Genomic DNA, 16,977 nt, shown 5'->3' with positions numbered 1-16,977 from the left:
CAAAAATGATTCCAATCAGCAAATCCGAGTCTGTGATTATTTTTATATTATTCTTATTATTATGCATAAACTATATTACTATATAACAACTATCCATTATGCCCAACTTCCTTAACACAATTTGTTTACCCGCCCCGACATTTTTGATTTCTTATTTTGTACACCTCAATCAAATACTAGAATTAAGCGCTAGATAAATCGGTTTGCAGCCAGGCCACCACTCCATTCCCAGTCAGACTAAGAGGGATTCATTTATGTGTGATATATAAAGTACTGTAACGATATTTTGGGGGGGATGGAGTGGAGTGTGTGGACTGTTGTGATCAACGCCTATTAATGTATAAGTCCATTTTTTTCGGCACTAGTTGCAATGCCGGTCCTACAAAACTACACAAGACAACACCTAACATTCCTCGCATTTTCCCAGCTTACTTTTCAGTTCGAATCGCAAATACATTTTACCTATGTGTATAGTTAAGGCCAACTAGCAGAAATGCAAACACTATTCGATGTTAGTTATGTATACCTAGAAAGTTACTCTCTATGTGTGCACGAACCTATCCGTAAATATTTATTATAATTTTAAGCATTTTGAACGATATCTCTGTTTCTACACAAAAACACGCCTATAGTTTTTTGTTTTGTTAGTCCTAGACCAATTGTTTGATTTTGTTATAGTTTGTAACTTATATTTCGACCCCAAGTTTTCCGTTTTTGTTACCGAACCAAACTTGCCATTTACCATCCCATCCCACCCCATGATACACCTATTTATACATAATAACCATCATTTTAAATTAACCTATAAATGTCAATGGAACTTTTTTCGCTGGCAACGCAACTGTACCCCCAATATTCCCAAAATCCCCCCTTTCGCAGTCTTTTCCACTGTCACCTATCTCTTTCTCTTACACCTATCTCCTTCTCTTAACGCCGAAATCACTCTCTCTCTCTCGCTCTGTCTCACCTTGCACATGCATTAGAGCAGAGCAGAGTCCCAGATATTAACCCTAATTGTAATCATATATAAAACCTATACCTAATTTTCTTTCAGCACTATTCTTTGTACAAATCGAAAGAAAAAATTGACAAAAAAGAACGTACAAAAAAATAATCAAATGAAACCAAAAGAATGAGAAAAAAAGAGAAAAATAAGAAAATATTTAGATTAGGCGAGGTGCCATTTGACGAGGGAAGCTCCGCGGGCAGCTCGCCAAAGAACTTTTGAAGAAGACTAAATAAACTGATATATACACGAATACAAGATATATATAGCGACCCAGTCCTGTATATATTTGTATATGTATATTTTTTACAGAATTCAAACCGAAACTGTCTTTCAATGGGGGGGTTATACACTTTTGTGCCCATGGCATTGTCTCTGGCAACGATCTATGCCTTGCCCACGCCTTGACTTTAGATTTATGGATATGTCATGCATCTTCCAATTATTCATTGTTTCGCTTTCAATCGAAGTGAATGAGAACTGGAACCCATCGTTGGAGATATCGAATATAGTTATTCACGAGGCTCATCTAATTAATTGCAGCTGATTCATTTCGGGCCGATCCTTATTCGAAGCGACGGCGGGGACCTCTTCACCTTTGGAATTAAATATATAATAATCCCTGTTTAAATGGACTGCTCTACAAAGTAGGCAATAGTAAATAAAGGGTCGTGGCGAAATCGTACTTTAGAACCCATCCCCATTTATTAAATTTTCCAAAAGGATACATTTTTACAAAAAACTTAAATTACCCAAGCAAAAAGTGAGACAAAGATAAAAAATTATTGGCTTGAAGAAGAATACAAAATCGAATACCATTATTGAATAAAATATTTATTTATTTATATAAAGCAAACTTAAAGTTAAAACTATAAGTTTACTGAGATTAAGAGCTCTAGCAGCTAAGGCCTTCAGCTCGTCTGAGGTGTTAATTTAGATACATTTATATTTTTATTATTTGAATTGAATAATATATAATATCAAAGCTTTAAAGATTTTCAATCAAAGTGTTCGATTTTAGAAAACTTGATTTTTGGAAAACAAAATTACTAAACCACTGGTTAAGTTTCATATAAGTTTAATAATCAAGATTGTATTTTAGCTATGAAGAAAAAAAAGTTTAATTGCCTATACATAAATATGTATTTATTTTCCATTAAATCTTGCTTTCAATTTTGATTTTATTTTTGTGATATTTCGACTTAAAAATGAATAATTTTGGACTGCTGATCAAATCACCATAGTTTCTTGGACTAAAGTACTAATGCCAAGGTCGGGATCGTAGAGATCAGAGCCATGAGGGTGGTCACCGCTTTAGCGAGGGATTTGGCTTTGGGGGTTCGCACAATGCACACGGATAATCGTGTGAAGTGTTCTTGGTCTTGGCTGATGGTAATATGCAATTATGCAAAGTGCAAGTTCAACGGAAAAGGCCATGGTTTTGTTTCGTTCGTTTTGTTTTGTTTTGTTTTGCTTTGCTGGGTTTTTGTTGTCGCCTCCATTGTCTCCAGGTCTGAGATTTGTGGCTCTGCGGCGGGGTGGCCACCCACTTCCACCCACTCCTTCTATAAGTCGCCAAGTTCCCATCATCGCAATCATAATTTTCAGCTTCATTTGCTCGGTGTACCTTGCTTGCGGTTTTCGTTTCATTTGGATCGTTTTAGTTTTCTGACTTTTTTAGCTAACCGACCCGTTGTTCAATTATAATTAAATCTGTTTGTAAATATAATTGGTGGGCGTGCGACTGACTGGCATGAATGATGCAAGATTGCTGTTGCCGCTGAGCGTGATTTGCTTTTGCAAATTAGAACAACGAATAATGGCAATGCCCCAGGAAAATGTTGGTTGTCTAATCTTGGGTTTGGTTCTTCCCTTCGAACGCACCGCAAAAAAAAGTTCAGATGTTTTAGGATTTATGGGATTAGTGGGTGAACAAACAACCAACACAATTATAGGTATGTATATTCAAAGGAGTTCATTTATTATCACTTTTTGGAATCACATAACATATTATAATTTTATATTTATAATATTATAATTTAAGTAAGCTCTTAACAAGGATTTTTCCAAATTTTTCACTCCATCAAAGCTAATAAAATCCGTAAAAAATGTGAAAGTATTTTTTCCTGTGCGGTTTTAAGTGCCAGCCTCTTTTTGATTACCCATACGCCGCGTATTTGCGGATCCCAAGAAATGGTGCTTTTGGCTTGGAGGCTACCACTTACCGAGAGATTCACGGGCTGCCCGTGTAATAGGCTTTTAGGCCTCGGCATTAAAGAATCATTGTTTCAGTACTGGGGCTCAAAAACTCCCAGGCCATCGCCGAAGTGCACCCATGGCCAAGTCAAGTCATCGCTGTCGTTGCCTCAGAGCTTCCAGTCAGTTAACACTTTTCACATGCCCGGCGGGTCGAACAATGTGGCCCCACTCATATGGGGGCGTTATGACAACCGTACATACAATGTACCCACCTATATACAACCGCAACATCGACAACTATTTTGACATATTTTTTACTATTGGCACACGCGTATCACAGGTAGAAAAACAATCTGATATTATTACAGGTCCTTAGTTTTATTGGATGATACAGATGGTATACTTGGTTAATTAGAGAACATTTTTATAGTCCTGATTTTAAGAGCTTCCTAATTTTTGACAACTTTTAGCTAGCAGTCCATTCAACCCATCCAAAATCCGAACCGTTATTTTTTTTCAAAAATGTGTCACCGGTGGAAAGTGGAATGGGTATACTTACTGAGATTTAGACGGAGTGCTAACCCCTAACAATTGTGCCCTTTGTTGGCGAAAATCAAACATTTAGATCCGCTTGGGTTTCTCTTTAATGCTTCGTAAGAAATTTCAGTTGGCAAAAATAAGACCTGGAAAGTGAAAACCCAGCTCGAAACTTACCCCACCGAATTGCGGCGAGACTCGCGAAATGAATCACGTACTAGCCTCAATATTTATCTAACTAAATCGTTTCAACTGGACTCGGATGATCGGTGCTTTTTTTCGTTTTCGTATTTGTGTGGCTATTTTGTGTTTTATGTTGGCCAATTACCAGTTTCAGGGTCATGTTAATGATTCAATTAGCATTTGTCATCATTGTTATTGTTTCTCCTGTGCTGTGTGATATAATTGATCCCCAGATCGTGGGAACATTTATAATGATGTGTGATCAGTCACACGCCCTTCTAATATATAGATCACGTACATGGTTATTTTAAGTATATTAAAGTGCTGACCGGTAATTCAGAAATGAAGTTCTTTAGAGGTAGAAGAAAACCAATTTTATATAGCCAGCTATCAGTTCCAAGACTATTTCTTTCTTATCTACAGTGGTTTCAATATATATATTGTAATTAATTATATAGGTGTAACATAAATGTATTAATTATCCTGCAAAATGTAGTATACAAATTTAAATAATGAGCATTTCGAAAATTCTTCACTTTTTCTCCTTGGCTTATATGTGTATTATATTACCCCTCGAATCCAGGAAAGTTGCAGCCTGTGTGATAGCTTCAAAAAACACGAATAATCATATTTATTTTATAAGATATATTTATTTAACGATGTAAGTGTATGTGATGCTTCTAACTTAAGTTTATCTATAAGTACAGAACACCTTTGTCTTAACCAAAATAACACAGGGATAAAACCTTAAAATCGTATTCGTAAATCTTAAAATAGTTTCGATAGCTTTTAAATAAAATCTGTATGAAATCGTAATCTTTATAATGATGATATTAACGTCGTTTAAGACCCTTCACCATATAATTTGACCAGTGGCTCGTGGCATGCGTCATAAGTGGCAAAACAAAACAAATCTATGAGATGCAGCAGTGGTTTGAGCCACTGGGCTCCAACTTCGCTGGGATTGGAATTGGGTTCGTTGCTCGGCGGGTATAAAAGCGACTGCTGGGCCGGCAGTGGAATCATTAGACAAGTGTCGAACGGCGCGTGCGCAACAGAGTCTTAGAGGAGCAGTTAGCCACCAGCGATCAGTGAACACCACAAACAGGCGGCCACAACATGAAGTGCTTTGTAAGGAGTCGCCGAAGGATCAATTTTGGATTATACCTTCCCTTTGACCAAAAATTACCATAAAAAAATTTTGAAAAATGTTTTTAAGTGATCCAAAGTTTTAAAACAATAATATTTGAAATGAATTGCTATAAAGTGTGTTTTTAAAGTTTAAAAAATATATATTTTTTTTTAAATTTATAAATGAAGTGTAGAATGTGTACTAAAAATACTTCAGGACACAGAGAACTTAAGTTGCTTGGTCAATTTTTTTTTCATCTTTACTAAGTTTTAAGATATTTCAAAAATGATATTCCTATTTTTTTGTAAAGTGCCGAATTCAAAACATTCTCAAAAACAAATATTTTTGATTTCAGTTTTTTTCCACCAATTCAAAAGGCATGTAAAATCGATATGACCAAGTAAATTTCAGGTCAGGCAAAACCCATATCGTTTTTACATGAAATACTCTTTTCGCCCAGGTCAAATTTACCTAACCACATATCAAATTAAAATTGATCTTATTTAATGTAAAATCAATCTACTCTTCGATTTGTAAATTTGATCCCTTTCTCCACATGCAGTTCATCCTGATAGCGACGAGCCTGGTGCTCAGTGCCTGGGCCCAGGACGCGGCGGAGTCTGACCTGGAGCAGGTGGCCTCGGCATCGGCTCCGGAGGCGGTGGCAGTGGAGGATCAGGTGAGCGCCGCCAGCAGCTATGCGCCGCTGCAGGATAAGAAGCAGGAGAAGCGATATGTTGGTGGATACGGTGGCTACGGGGCAGGATACGGCGGCTACGGAGGAGCTGGATACGGAGCAGGATATGGGGCAGGATACGGGGGCTATGGCTCTGGCCTGGCAGCCGGTTACGCAGGAGCCTACGGCAGTGGCGTCGGAGTGGACGGCTACTACAACCCGTACGGTTCGCGATCTCTGGGTGGACTAGGTGAGGGTGAGCGGTGGGAGGAAGGTTAGTTAATTGGCCCCTTAAATTAATCCTAATCCTCCCCAGATGGCGCCGGCTATGGCGGCTATGGATCTGCCCTCGGTGGCTATGGATCCGGCCTGGGAGGCTATGGTTCTGCCCTCGGTGGCGGCTATGGATCGGGACTGGGAGGCTATGCCGGCTCCTACAACTCGAATCCCTATGCGCTGTCCTACTACAACAGCAGGCTGGGCGCCGGAGCCGGCACTGGTTATCCGTACTACAACACCCGGTTCGGCGCCGGCGGATACCCGTCCAGCTACTACACGAGCAACTACGGCAACAGCGTGGTGGGCGGTGGCCTGGGCGCCCTGGGCGGAGTGCCGCCCATCGGATCGGGGTACAACTACGGATCCGGCATCTCGGGCACCGTCTACTAGAAGGAGCTGGGGAGCTGTCGACGCAACGTTCAAGATCTAAGCTAGTGGAATTTATTTTTTTTCTTCGATAACTTTATTTTTTTCTAACTTTATTTTTATTAAAAGATGCTATAAAACAAAAAAAAATTGCATTTAAATTTATTTGGAAATATGGAATTTATATGGAGTATGGAATTTATTTTTTTCCTCCGAAATCTTTATTTTTTCTAACTTTATTTTTATTAAAAGATTCTATAAAACAAAAAAAGTCAATATATAATTGGAATGGAACAATATGGAATTTATTCCTTTTCTTCGATTACTTTATTTGATTCTAACTTTATTTTTTATTAAAATATACTATAAAACAAAACAAAATCACATATAAATTTATTTGAAATTATGGAGGTTATATGGAATATGGAATTTTTTCTTTTTCTTTAATAACTTTATTTTTATTACAAGATGCTATAAAACAAAAAAAATCAAGGGTCAAATTTATTTGGAATTATAGAATTTATATGAGAATATAGCATTTTTTTTCTAACTTTAATTTTCTTTAAAGATGCTATAAAACAAAAAAAGTCACATATAAATTTAATTGAAATTATGAAATTTATTTTTTTGTTCGATAACTTTATTATTTTCTAACTTTATTTTTATTAAAATGTGCTATAAAACAAAACAGATCATATATAAGTCAGTTTTAAGTAGAGAGTATCGGTATTTAATCTCATTGGGGAGGCGGATAGGAGCCATGCTTGTCCTTGATCACCCAGAAGGAGTCCACAATGGCGCCGTCCTGGTCGTCGGACACTTGCTCGAAGTGAAGATGGGTGCCGTTGTGGGCCTTCAAACGGGTGTAGCCGTAGTCCTGCAAGAGATTATAGGTGATAGGTTATTAAGGTCTTCAAAATTCCCCATCTTAACTAAATTACATTGCTGTGATAGGCATTCCAGGCGGGCAGATCGTGCGAGAAGGGCTCCCGCTGCTCACTGCAGCCGGCGGATCCGGTGATGATCTGGATCGGAGCCCTGGGATTCGTGTACGGCGCCTCCGCACTGCCATTGTAGACCTTGTAGTCGTAGATGGGCCAGAGGCGTGTGTAGAAGTGCTCGTGCGCAAAGAACTCCACATCGACGCCGTGCTTGAAGAACAGATCCTCCAATCCGAACCACTTGAGCATGGGCAGACCCTGCCGTATGTACGTCTCCAGCTGGGCATTGCAATCGTACTCCTTGTCATCGCTGCAGTACATCGGTCGGTGGCCGTAGGTGATGATCCACGGCCGCTTGGCCCGATTCTCGGGCAGATTGGCCTCGGCGAGGTCGCGTTCCAGCCACTCGAACTGCTTGGTCAGCAGCTTGAAGCCGTAGCCGAGGAAGTAGTAGACCTCCGTGGAGAAGGAGACGAAGTGCACGGGTCCCAAATTGAAGCTGTACCACAGGCTGTCCGTTTCGCCGGGCATATTGAAGCGGGCACGATAGTTGGAGAAGTTGCTGTGCGGAGATAGAAAATCGTATGATACAGATACAGGAATCTTCTCAGGGCTCCCTCCACTACTCACTACTTCTCCTCGTGATTCCCGGGACAGACCATGTAGGGCACATAGGCGGCCACCGATTCGATTTGCCGCATAAAGGCATCGCCCACGGCCGCATTTTCGGTGTCCATGTCGTAGGCAAAGTCACCCACATGGATGATGGCATCGTACATCCCGAGCTCCGTGTCCCGCTGCAGTCGGCCCATCGACTGGGCATTCTCGTTGCCCATGTCACCGAAAATGGCCAGCGAGGGCGACCAGTTCTCGCCCGGCGGCGGCGTCCTAAAGCTGAACACCGCCGACCAACCGAGGGGACTGCCGCATGAGTACTGGTACCAGGTGGCCGGATCCAGATCCTTCAGCTCCGCCGTGTGTATGTACTGGCTGCGAGCCTTCTTGCCGCCGTCCACGAATCGCTGCCAGGTGCCGTTCACCGTGATCTGCTTGTCGCCGAGATGGTTCTGGGCGTACCTCACCACCGAGGCGTTGGGGGAGCTGCGCGTCGACCAGGTCACCACAATGTCACGGAGGTTATCTGTAACAAAATTCAGCAATGGGAATTATAGTTTCGTCTATTTATATGCTATTTTTTTTTATCCCCAATCTTCATATTAATTGTATATCCCAAAACAAGAATTGTTGAATTGAATTCCATTATTTGCCCATAACTTTTTAATAAATGGTCCGATTTGACAAATTTCTTCTACATTTTGAAAGCTATTAATAAAAACAACAAAATTGCATTTAAAAAGGTCAAAGGTCGTTTAAGGCGAATGTGGGCGTGGCGCTCGACTGAAATAAACTTGAGCTGCGTAGGAAGCCCAATAACATATGTGGCTAATCCCAACTTTCTAGCTTTTGTAGTTTCCGAGTTATCAGCGTTCATACAGAAGAATATTAGTATATATATAACTGTTACATACTTTCCGACCAATACAACATACTTCACTCAACGAGTATCTGTAGTAACTATAGGTATATTTAATTCTTAAGATTATAAAAATCCAAAATGCCACATTCTCATAATCATTGTCACTCATCGGTGGCCTAATTTATTTGTGTATATTGCGGTTACATTTAGTAATATGTTTATAGTCATGGGTATTATGTATACGTTTTAAAAGATATATAGTTATGGCTAAGTACTTCTAATACAGTTGCTTGGTTGCTTGTGTCCGACTTAAAAATACTTCAGCATAGATTGTGGTAAATATCACAAGTTTTCAGTTGAGATCGTTAGTGGAAATGGGATCGTACGGTCCATGCTTGTTCTTGATCACCCAAAAGCGATCGATGACCTCGCCCTTCTTGTCATCGGACACCTGCTCAAAGTACAGATGGGTGCGGTTGTGGGCCTTCAGCCGGAGATAGCCGAAGTCCTGGCTGTGAAAGGCACTCCACGGGGGCATGCGCTTCAAGAATGGCTCCCTGCCCTCGTGATTGCCAGCGGCCCCCGAAATAATGTGAATCGGGGCACCGGGATTCACATACGGCTCCGCCAGCGATCCATTGAACACCGTATAGTTGTACATTGGCCACATGCGCTCGTAGCAATGCTCGTGGGCCCACAACTCCACATCCACGCCGTACTGATAGAACAGCGGCTCCAGTCCAAAGAAATCCAGCATGGGCAGTCCCTTGCGGACGATGGTCTCGTGATTGGCACAGTCGTCGTCGTTGTCATTGCTGCAGTACATGGGCCGATGGCCATAGGTGATGATCCACGGGCGCTTCTTCCGGTTCTCCGGCTTGTTCGCCTCGATCAGATCCCGCTCCAGCCAGTCGTACTGCATCACAATCTGCTTGATCCCGAACTGCGTGAAGTAGTAGACCTCCGTGCTGAAGCCGATGAAGTGCACCGGTCCCAGGTCGAAGCTGTAGAACATGTTCTGTGATCCGCCCGGCATGCTGAAGCGATTAATGTAGTGCGAGAAGTTGCTGTGGGATCAAACGGGAAAATCCTACTATTAGACTTTCTGGGCACAAGACAGATTCACGAAAATCGTTACTAAACTTGAAAGTTACCTATCTTTTAAATAGCACATATTAATGTCTATACTATAATGTTTTTAACATATTTTTAAATACATTTAAATAAGAAAGATCGCTTTATTCGAGTAACTAGCCTATCAACTACCCTGAAGTGCGAAAGAGATGGATTTATGCAAGCAGTAAAGCAAGCAGTTGCTTGGTAGGCTCGGAAAATGCTCATTATTTGTTCATAACTTTTTAGTCAATGGTCCGTATTAAAAAGTTCTTTTACTTTTCGATGGGTATTAATAATTTCTACAAAATAGTATTAACACTTTTACAAAATCTGTAAAGGTTTATATACTTTAAAGGATCGGTAATAATTTCGTCTAACTGTTACTTACTTTCTTATATAATATAAACTTTTGCTCTACAAGTTACGAATATAATAAAAATTTCAAAATTAACTAGCTCGAAGTTTAAAATATTTAAAATATTAGTTAAAATCTCAAGGCAAAAGGCATTTCTAGAATTTTGTAACAACTTCCTTGGTTTTTAATAGACCACTTACTACTTCTCCTCGTGGTTGCCCACGCACACCATATAGGGCACATAGGCGGCTATGGTCTCCACCTGGCGCATAAACTCGTCGCCCACCTCCCCGTTCTCCCAGTCCATGTCGTAGGCGAAGTCTCCCACGTGGATGATGGCGTCGTACTGGCCAATCTGCGTTTCGCGTTGCAGCGCCGGAAGGGAGGCGGCATTGACCACGCCCATGTCCCCGTAGATGGCCAACGTGGGCGACCAGTCGCTGTGCTCGAATCGTGTCCGGAACCAATAGGTGGCGGACCAGCCCAACTCACTGCCGCAGTGGTACAAGTAGGTGGTGTTCGGCTTCAGGTGCGCCAGCGTCACCTGCGATCGGATAAGTTCAGGTTTGATGTTAAGATTGGGGGTGGTGTTCCTAGTGGAGCCCTCAAGACCTTAAGATCTTATGTTTCGAATGTCTTATATTAACTGATTAAAAGTTATTGAGAAAAAAAACAGCAGTCGGAAAATGATGATCATTAATTTAAAATTGAAATAAAAATATTTGTTATTTAATTTGAAGAACCACCAAGTGGCGATATTGATAAAGATATTAGATATTAATGCTTGATATATGAATTGAAAATTTCTCTATAACAAAAAAGGTTGTATATACAGACAATCTATGGATAATATTTTTGATACGTTAAATATGTTAACCTTTTAAATATTTCTCTTGCTCAAGTTAAATTTTAAGCGAACTATATCGAAACATATGAAACAATCTGAGGGCTCTTGGGTGCGAAGTTACTCACGCGATGAATGTATTGAGTGGCCTTTTCGGCTCCGCCGTCCACAAACTTCGTGGGCATCTTGGTCGCCTTCACTCGCTGTTGCAGTCCTTCGATGCCGAACTCGCAAATCGATTCGTTGGTGTTGTCGCGGGTGTTCCAGGTGACGACCATGTCGAGCACGCTTTCTGCAGGAGCACACTGATTAACTTGGGGATTCAACACTATGGATGCCACGTATTTACAACCATTTATTGCCACCAAAGGCGCCACAAATTAATATGATACCGTAAAAAGTGCGAATTACATTGTAGCTACTGAATTGGAAATATTATCTAAATTAAGAAAATCTTAAAATATACTTTTGCCCACGCAATTAAAACAATTAAAGGTTCAAGACATTTATTGCGAAGATGACACGTGTTTAAATACATTCAGTGTACATGGACTTATAAAACACCTGGTACTCGGATCTGAATAGAAAGCAGTGGAATACTTGAATACTTTTTGTATAAAAAAGCAAAACATAAAAGATATATTAATCATCATCCATTTCCTTAATCATTGTGATACCAAGTTTATTTAAACGGAAATGATTAAAACAATGGAATAATATTAAAAGTTCATAAAAAGGCAAGGTCCCTTAAGTTCCCAAACCATGGAAAAACAATGTAACCTCTGTAATGTTAAGATAGAACATTGTTTTAGAACAATCGATTGTAGGATATAAACCCTTTTAAAGTGATTTAAAATGGAAATGATCAAATCTAAGGAATAATATTAAAAGTTCATAAAAAGGCAAGGTCCCTTAAGGTCCCGAACCATGGAAAAACAATCGAACCTCTGTAAAGTTAAGATATAACATTGTTTTAGAACAATCAATTGTAGGATAAAAACCCTTTTAAATATATTATTAATAAATCTAAATCACTTCCACCATGCAGAAACCGAGTAACCGATGTAAAACAGAGTGAAGCCTAAGAATAAATTCAAAGATCTCCGCAACTGCTCGTTTTAAATGCTGGGATTGTAAAATTGGCTAAGTAAAAAACAGTAGTTTGTTTCGTGTCTGGGGCTGAGATATTCCGATAGGAAGGCTTATTGCTATAGTTTTGTGATCGATTCAGGTGCGAATGCGAATGTGCGCTACTAATACTGCCAGTTGCTATTGATGCGTGATGTTGCCTGGAGACTCCTTTAGCTTTGGATTGATTCGAATCAGATTAGAGTGTGTTTAATTCTGGTAGCTGCCGTGCTTGGATTTCACCAGCCAAAATTCATCGATGATGGCGCCGTTCTGGTCGTCCGACACCTGTTCAAAGTGCAGGTGAGTGCGATTGTGGGCCTTGAGCCGCGTATAGCCGTAATCCTGACTGTGAAAGGCGCTCCACTCGGGAATCTTGCCCTTGAACGGCTCCCTGCCCTCCTTGCAGCCGGCGGATCCGGTGACGATGTGCACCGGAGCACGTGGATCCTCGTACGGCGAGTCCTTCTTCAGCGTTCCATTGCGCACCTCGTAATCGTAGATGGGCCAGAGTCGCTCGTACGAGTGCTCGTGCGCCCAGATGGCCACGTCCACGCCGAACTCGTAGAGCAGCGGCTCCAGTCCAAACATGTGGACGAAGGGCCATCCGACGCGAGTGAGCGTCTCCGAGTGGGTGCAGTCGTTGTCGTTCTCGTTGCTGCAGTACATGGGCCGATGGCCATAGATGATGATCCAGGGACGCTTGGCTCGATTCGCTGGCAGATTGGCCTTGGCCAGATCCTCGCGCAGCCAGTCGAATTGGAAGACCAGCGGCTTGAGTCCGTAGTTGAGAAAGTAGTAGACCTCCGTGCTGATGGCCACAAAGTGAACTGGTCCCAGGTCGAAGCTGTAGAACAGGTTCTCCGTGCCTCCCGGCATGCTGAAGCGGGCCCGATAGTTCGAGAAATTGCTACAACACATTAACGATTAGAGCCTGCTCTCCTGGGAACCCCATTCTCCTACTCACAACTTCTCCTCGTGGTTGCCGGGCACCACCATGTACGGCAGATAGGCGGCCACCGTCTCGATTTGACGCATAAACTCATCACCCACGCGCGCATTGTGCGAGTTCATGTCGTAGGCAAAGTCACCCACATGGATGATGGCATCGTACATGCCGCGCTGCGTCTCCTCCTGCAATCGGGCCAGGGACTGGGCATTCTCGTTGCCCATATCCCCGTAGATGGCCAGCGATGGCGACCAGTCGGAGGATTCAGAGGGAACCGTGCGGAACTGGAATATCGCCGACCAGCCAAGGGCACTGCCGCAATGGTAGGCATACGTGGCATTCGGTTCTAGATCCCTAAGCGTCACCTAAGCGGGGTAAAACGGTGAGTTCTTTTCTTTCTCTGATTTCTCGAAGCTGATTTTGGAGTGGGTCGATTTAATGGTTGTATAAACGGATATGCAATGCAATCTTTTGAAAACTTTTTCTAAAACAATCTTGGAAAATAGTTGGAAAACCAATTATACTTCTCTAATTCATGGTTTAAATGGCAACCTAGTTTTTTTATCTATCAACAACTTCTAAGTTTGTAATCTCTAGACTTTAAAGCAAAATAAACATTGGTTCTATAATTTTTTTATTGACATTAATTGTGCTGTAGTGCCTATTTATTTTAATGAAATGAATTCCTTTATTTTAATACCACTTGTTTCTTAGAAAATTCTTCGAATTTAGTTGGAAAACCTATTCTAGTACTCTAACATTTTAAATGACAGCCTACTTTAATATCAACAATTTCTAATATTGTTAAGCTGTTCTTTAATCTCTAGATTTTCAAGCAAAATAAATATTTTTATTAAAAGAAATGCAAAATAAATCGACCTATTGTTCGTTAAAAAAAAGTTAAGTTGTAGCAAATGAATACCTAGAGCAAAACCACTGTTTGTAATGTACAAACTGACGAATTTATCTTCTGTGTGTCCAAGATAAGTAAACAGAACGTAAAGTGAAAACACAAAACAATTACCTAATATATAACTAAAAATGGTCCTTCAAACCGGATTGCATTCCCTCCACTTTCCCATAAATCGACCTACTCAAATCGGTTGGCATCTCCGGCATACCCTGTGGATGAACTGCGTGGCCTGCTTGTGGCCGCCGTCCACGAACTTGGTGGCCGAGCCACTGGCCTGTTGGGTGAGCCTGGCCTGTCCGGCCACCAGCTGGCCGTACTCCACCACGCTGGGCGCACCCACTTCCTGATCCGGCGGCAGGCTGCGCGTGGACCAAGTGACGACTATCTCGCTATCGGTGTGTTCTGGTCCAGAGCAAAGCGGATGTCGGGCAACGGGGGAGCGGAAAAGAAAAACAAACTTGAGCTATTTCGGTTTGCCAAAAGTGGGTGCGAATCAAATAAAGGGAAGAAAGTAATCTGCTCTACGGTTTCAAACAAATTTGGCATAAATACTGATTAATTTTACCGATCAAACAACAATATTTGTAAATTCAATCAAAAATTCTATGTAAAAGAAATGTTTATTTAGTTATCCAATCAATTAATTAAGCTTTTTAAAAACCTTGTTTCAAGTAGATTCTGCCAAATTGGTCTTGAGTTTGCAACGGGAGCGGGGTCGTAAAAACATTTATGAACAAATGTTATTGTTGAATAATCTATTATTTTTGCTTTGATGCGAGGCTCTTTTGTTTTTGTTTTTGTTTTCTTATCGCTTCCCCAGAAGAAATTAGAACACAAAGCACAAATGGTCGAGTGACGATCGCCCTTATCGGAAAATGAGGCCCCACAGGGAGGCAAAGTCTATGACTCTTTCGAATGCATTTCAGGGTTTATAAGTTTGCAATGTCCATGTTATCGTAGAACATAGCTGCACCAGATAATGGGGATTAACGCGATTTTGGGGGGAGTCACCTGATTACGAAAATGCTGCCAAAGCGGCTCACGTTTCCTCAATCTCATTCGATTTTTTTCGCCAATCACATTACACAGCGTTCAAGTTTAAGGTTGAACACGACCATATTTACGATGGCTCATTAAAATTACTTATTTCATTTGTTAAAAGATTTCCCAATGGAATACATGTATGTACCATGGTTTTTGTTCGCAATTTTCCGAACATAACATTGATTTGATAGTCGAATTTACAAATAATGATGAGTGATAAAATAAATAAATTATATTATACTTGTCAGATAATGTAAATTCTAAAATTCTTAATTTTTGTACATATTTTATTTTAAAATTAACAAATATTCAATAAGCTCTTGAATAATTAGTAACCAACAATGCTTACTGTTACAATTTGTTTATTATATAAAAATGCTTAATCACTTGAGAAATTCGATAGCATTCATAACGGATTGGATTGGATTTTATTTTGGGGGGCAAAGGCATTTTTAAGGGCCTAAGCAAATAAATATTTTGTCGGCATCTAAAGCAATCTTATAAAATGGCATTTGTAATTATCCAACCCTTCTGATAAGCAAACACAATGATTTACTTATATAGGGAGTGAATCTGTGCGGTATTGAGGGGAAAATTACTGATATTACTCGATAAAAGCCCTGGGAATTGCGCACTCTACAATCGTCGCTTTTACAGATAAAGAAAAGTTAATAAACATTTAAAAATGTTTAGTAACCAGATGGCGGAAGTTCAAAAAATATTTATAAACATAGCAAAATGAAATTTTTGAAATTTTAAAATGGTAGCCATAAATAAAAAAAAAATCGTAGGGCAGCCATGGGATTTGAACCCCAATCAAACACAATTTATAATAATAATAATAAAATTTTAAAATAGTAGCCATAAATAAAAAAAAAATCGTAGGGCAGCCATGGGATTTGAACCCGTGCTAGAACCCGATTTAGAATAATGCAAATACTATACTATTTTTTCCCCGTGTATAATAGAAATGCAACAGTGCAGGTGGGTAATTTACATAATGCCAAAAGCGATGATGGACTCACCTCCAAAGGCCAGATGCACTTGCTCCGGCTGATAGTGGACAATGTTGACCTCCTCCTCGGCGGACACCTGCGACAGGCCGAGAATCCCGGGGAGCAGGAGCAGCGACGCCAGCAGAGGAAAGTGCAGGCGCTGCATTTTGACCGCTGACTTCGGTTATTTGTTGTTGTTGCTCTTCAATTGGATGGGTCACAATGATAACATTGCCAAATCACAATTGCGTCGTTGGCGAGTATCGGGCACTTTGTTCCGGCTATCGGGGGGATCGAGTTGCAGTGGATCTGGATTACTGGAGAGCGACAATTCGCTTGCGGGAACAACAAAAAATGAGCACTAATATGGAAATATCCAGCAATTTATAAGCAAAGCAAAACAACAACAATCCGGGTTCAGTGTGACCTTGGCGGGCCAACTGCGAATGGCTGGGGTATCGATTGTCGGCTGGTCGCGACTATCGATAGAGTGCGATAAGTGGGCGCGCGTTTGGAACCCGTTTCGAAAATAAATATCTTGTTAGTGACAAATAAATCAGCACAGTCTTAGATCTCTGCAATCAAACTACTTCGATTTATTAAATGCCTTGTTTTTGTTGAATGCTTAGGTTCAAATTTAATAGGTTATTTGTAACGTATTCAAATATGTTTAACATTTCTCCGTCGCTTTTTAAATTAAAACTTAGACTTAATATTTTTTTTTACCGTTTTTTTAATATTTCACCAAGGTAAATTTAGAAATTAGTTACCTTTTTTACTTAGTTAATTAAATAAAAGTAGGTTCTTTTTTGGATATTGAAATTTTAAAAATCATTT

General features: G+C 40.5%; 2 protein-coding genes across 5 annotated transcripts; one reads left to right on the top strand and one right to left on the bottom strand.

Annotated features, from left to right (window-relative positions):
* The first annotated feature begins 4,822 nt into the window (after positions 1–4,822).
* Positions 4,823–6,528, top strand: LOC108060837 (uncharacterized). 2 transcript variants are annotated; one of them, XM_017146734.3, is made up of 3 exons: positions 4,823–5,056; positions 5,620–5,989; positions 6,050–6,528. In XM_017146734.3, exons 1-3 carry the CDS (start codon positions 5,045–5,047, stop codon positions 6,400–6,402), a joined length of 735 nt encoding a protein of 244 aa, XP_017002223.3. In that variant the 5' UTR covers positions 4,823–5,044; the 3' UTR covers positions 6,403–6,528. The 2 variants fall into 2 exon arrangements, with proteins under 2 accessions (XP_017002223.3, XP_017002224.3); XM_017146735.3 differs by having other exon boundaries at positions 4,877–5,056; positions 5,620–5,983.
* A 449-nt stretch (positions 6,529–6,977) lies between these two features.
* Positions 6,978–16,674, bottom strand: LOC108060897 (acid phosphatase type 7). Of its 3 annotated transcripts, none has more exons than XM_017146827.3 (4): positions 16,171–16,668; positions 7,950–8,460; positions 7,320–7,881; positions 6,978–7,255 (listed from the first exon to the last, which is right to left on the bottom strand). In XM_017146827.3, the coding sequence occupies exons 1-4, from the start codon at positions 16,304–16,306 to the stop codon at positions 7,115–7,117; spliced, it is 1,350 nt and encodes a 449-aa protein (XP_017002316.2). In that variant the 5' UTR covers positions 16,307–16,668; the 3' UTR covers positions 6,978–7,114. The 3 variants fall into 3 exon arrangements, with proteins under 3 accessions (XP_017002316.2, XP_017002315.2, XP_017002314.2); XM_017146826.3 differs by lacking the exons at positions 6,978–7,255; positions 7,320–7,881; positions 7,950–8,460 and adding exons at positions 8,943–9,863; positions 10,468–10,811; positions 11,240–11,403 and having other exon boundaries at positions 16,171–16,637; XM_017146825.3 differs by lacking the exons at positions 6,978–7,255; positions 7,320–7,881; positions 7,950–8,460 and adding exons at positions 11,612–13,149; positions 13,207–13,553; positions 14,310–14,503 and having other exon boundaries at positions 16,171–16,674.
* Positions 16,675–16,977: the final 303 nt, after the last annotated feature.

The sequence above is a fragment of the Drosophila takahashii genome, chromosome X (genome assembly GCF_030179915.1).
Source record: "Drosophila takahashii strain IR98-3 E-12201 chromosome X, DtakHiC1v2, whole genome shotgun sequence".
Classification (NCBI taxonomy): Eukaryota; Metazoa; Arthropoda; class Insecta; order Diptera; family Drosophilidae; genus Drosophila; species Drosophila takahashii.
The sequence above is the reverse complement of the archived record's forward strand: the minus strand, read 5'-3'. Positions and strand labels throughout refer to the sequence as shown.

Bases quoted from the DNA above. Each gene is read 5' to 3' on its own strand.
- LOC108060897 (XM_017146825.3), bottom strand. From the start codon at position 16,306: ATGCAGCGCCTGCACTTTCCTCTGCTGGCGTCGCTGCTCCTGCTCCCC. The intron at 14,504-16,170 runs GTGAGTCCATCA...GCTCTGGACCAG, and splicing joins AGTGCATCTGGCCTTTGGAG to AACACACCGATAGCGAGATA. The intron at 13,554-14,309 runs GTATGCCGGAGA...TACCCCGCTTAG, and splicing joins CCACGCAGTTCATCCACAGG to GTGACGCTTAGGGATCTAGA.
- LOC108060837 (XM_017146734.3), top strand. The intron at 5,990-6,049 runs GTGAGCGGTGGG...AATCCTCCCCAG, and splicing joins TCTGGGTGGACTAGGTGAGG to ATGGCGCCGGCTATGGCGGC.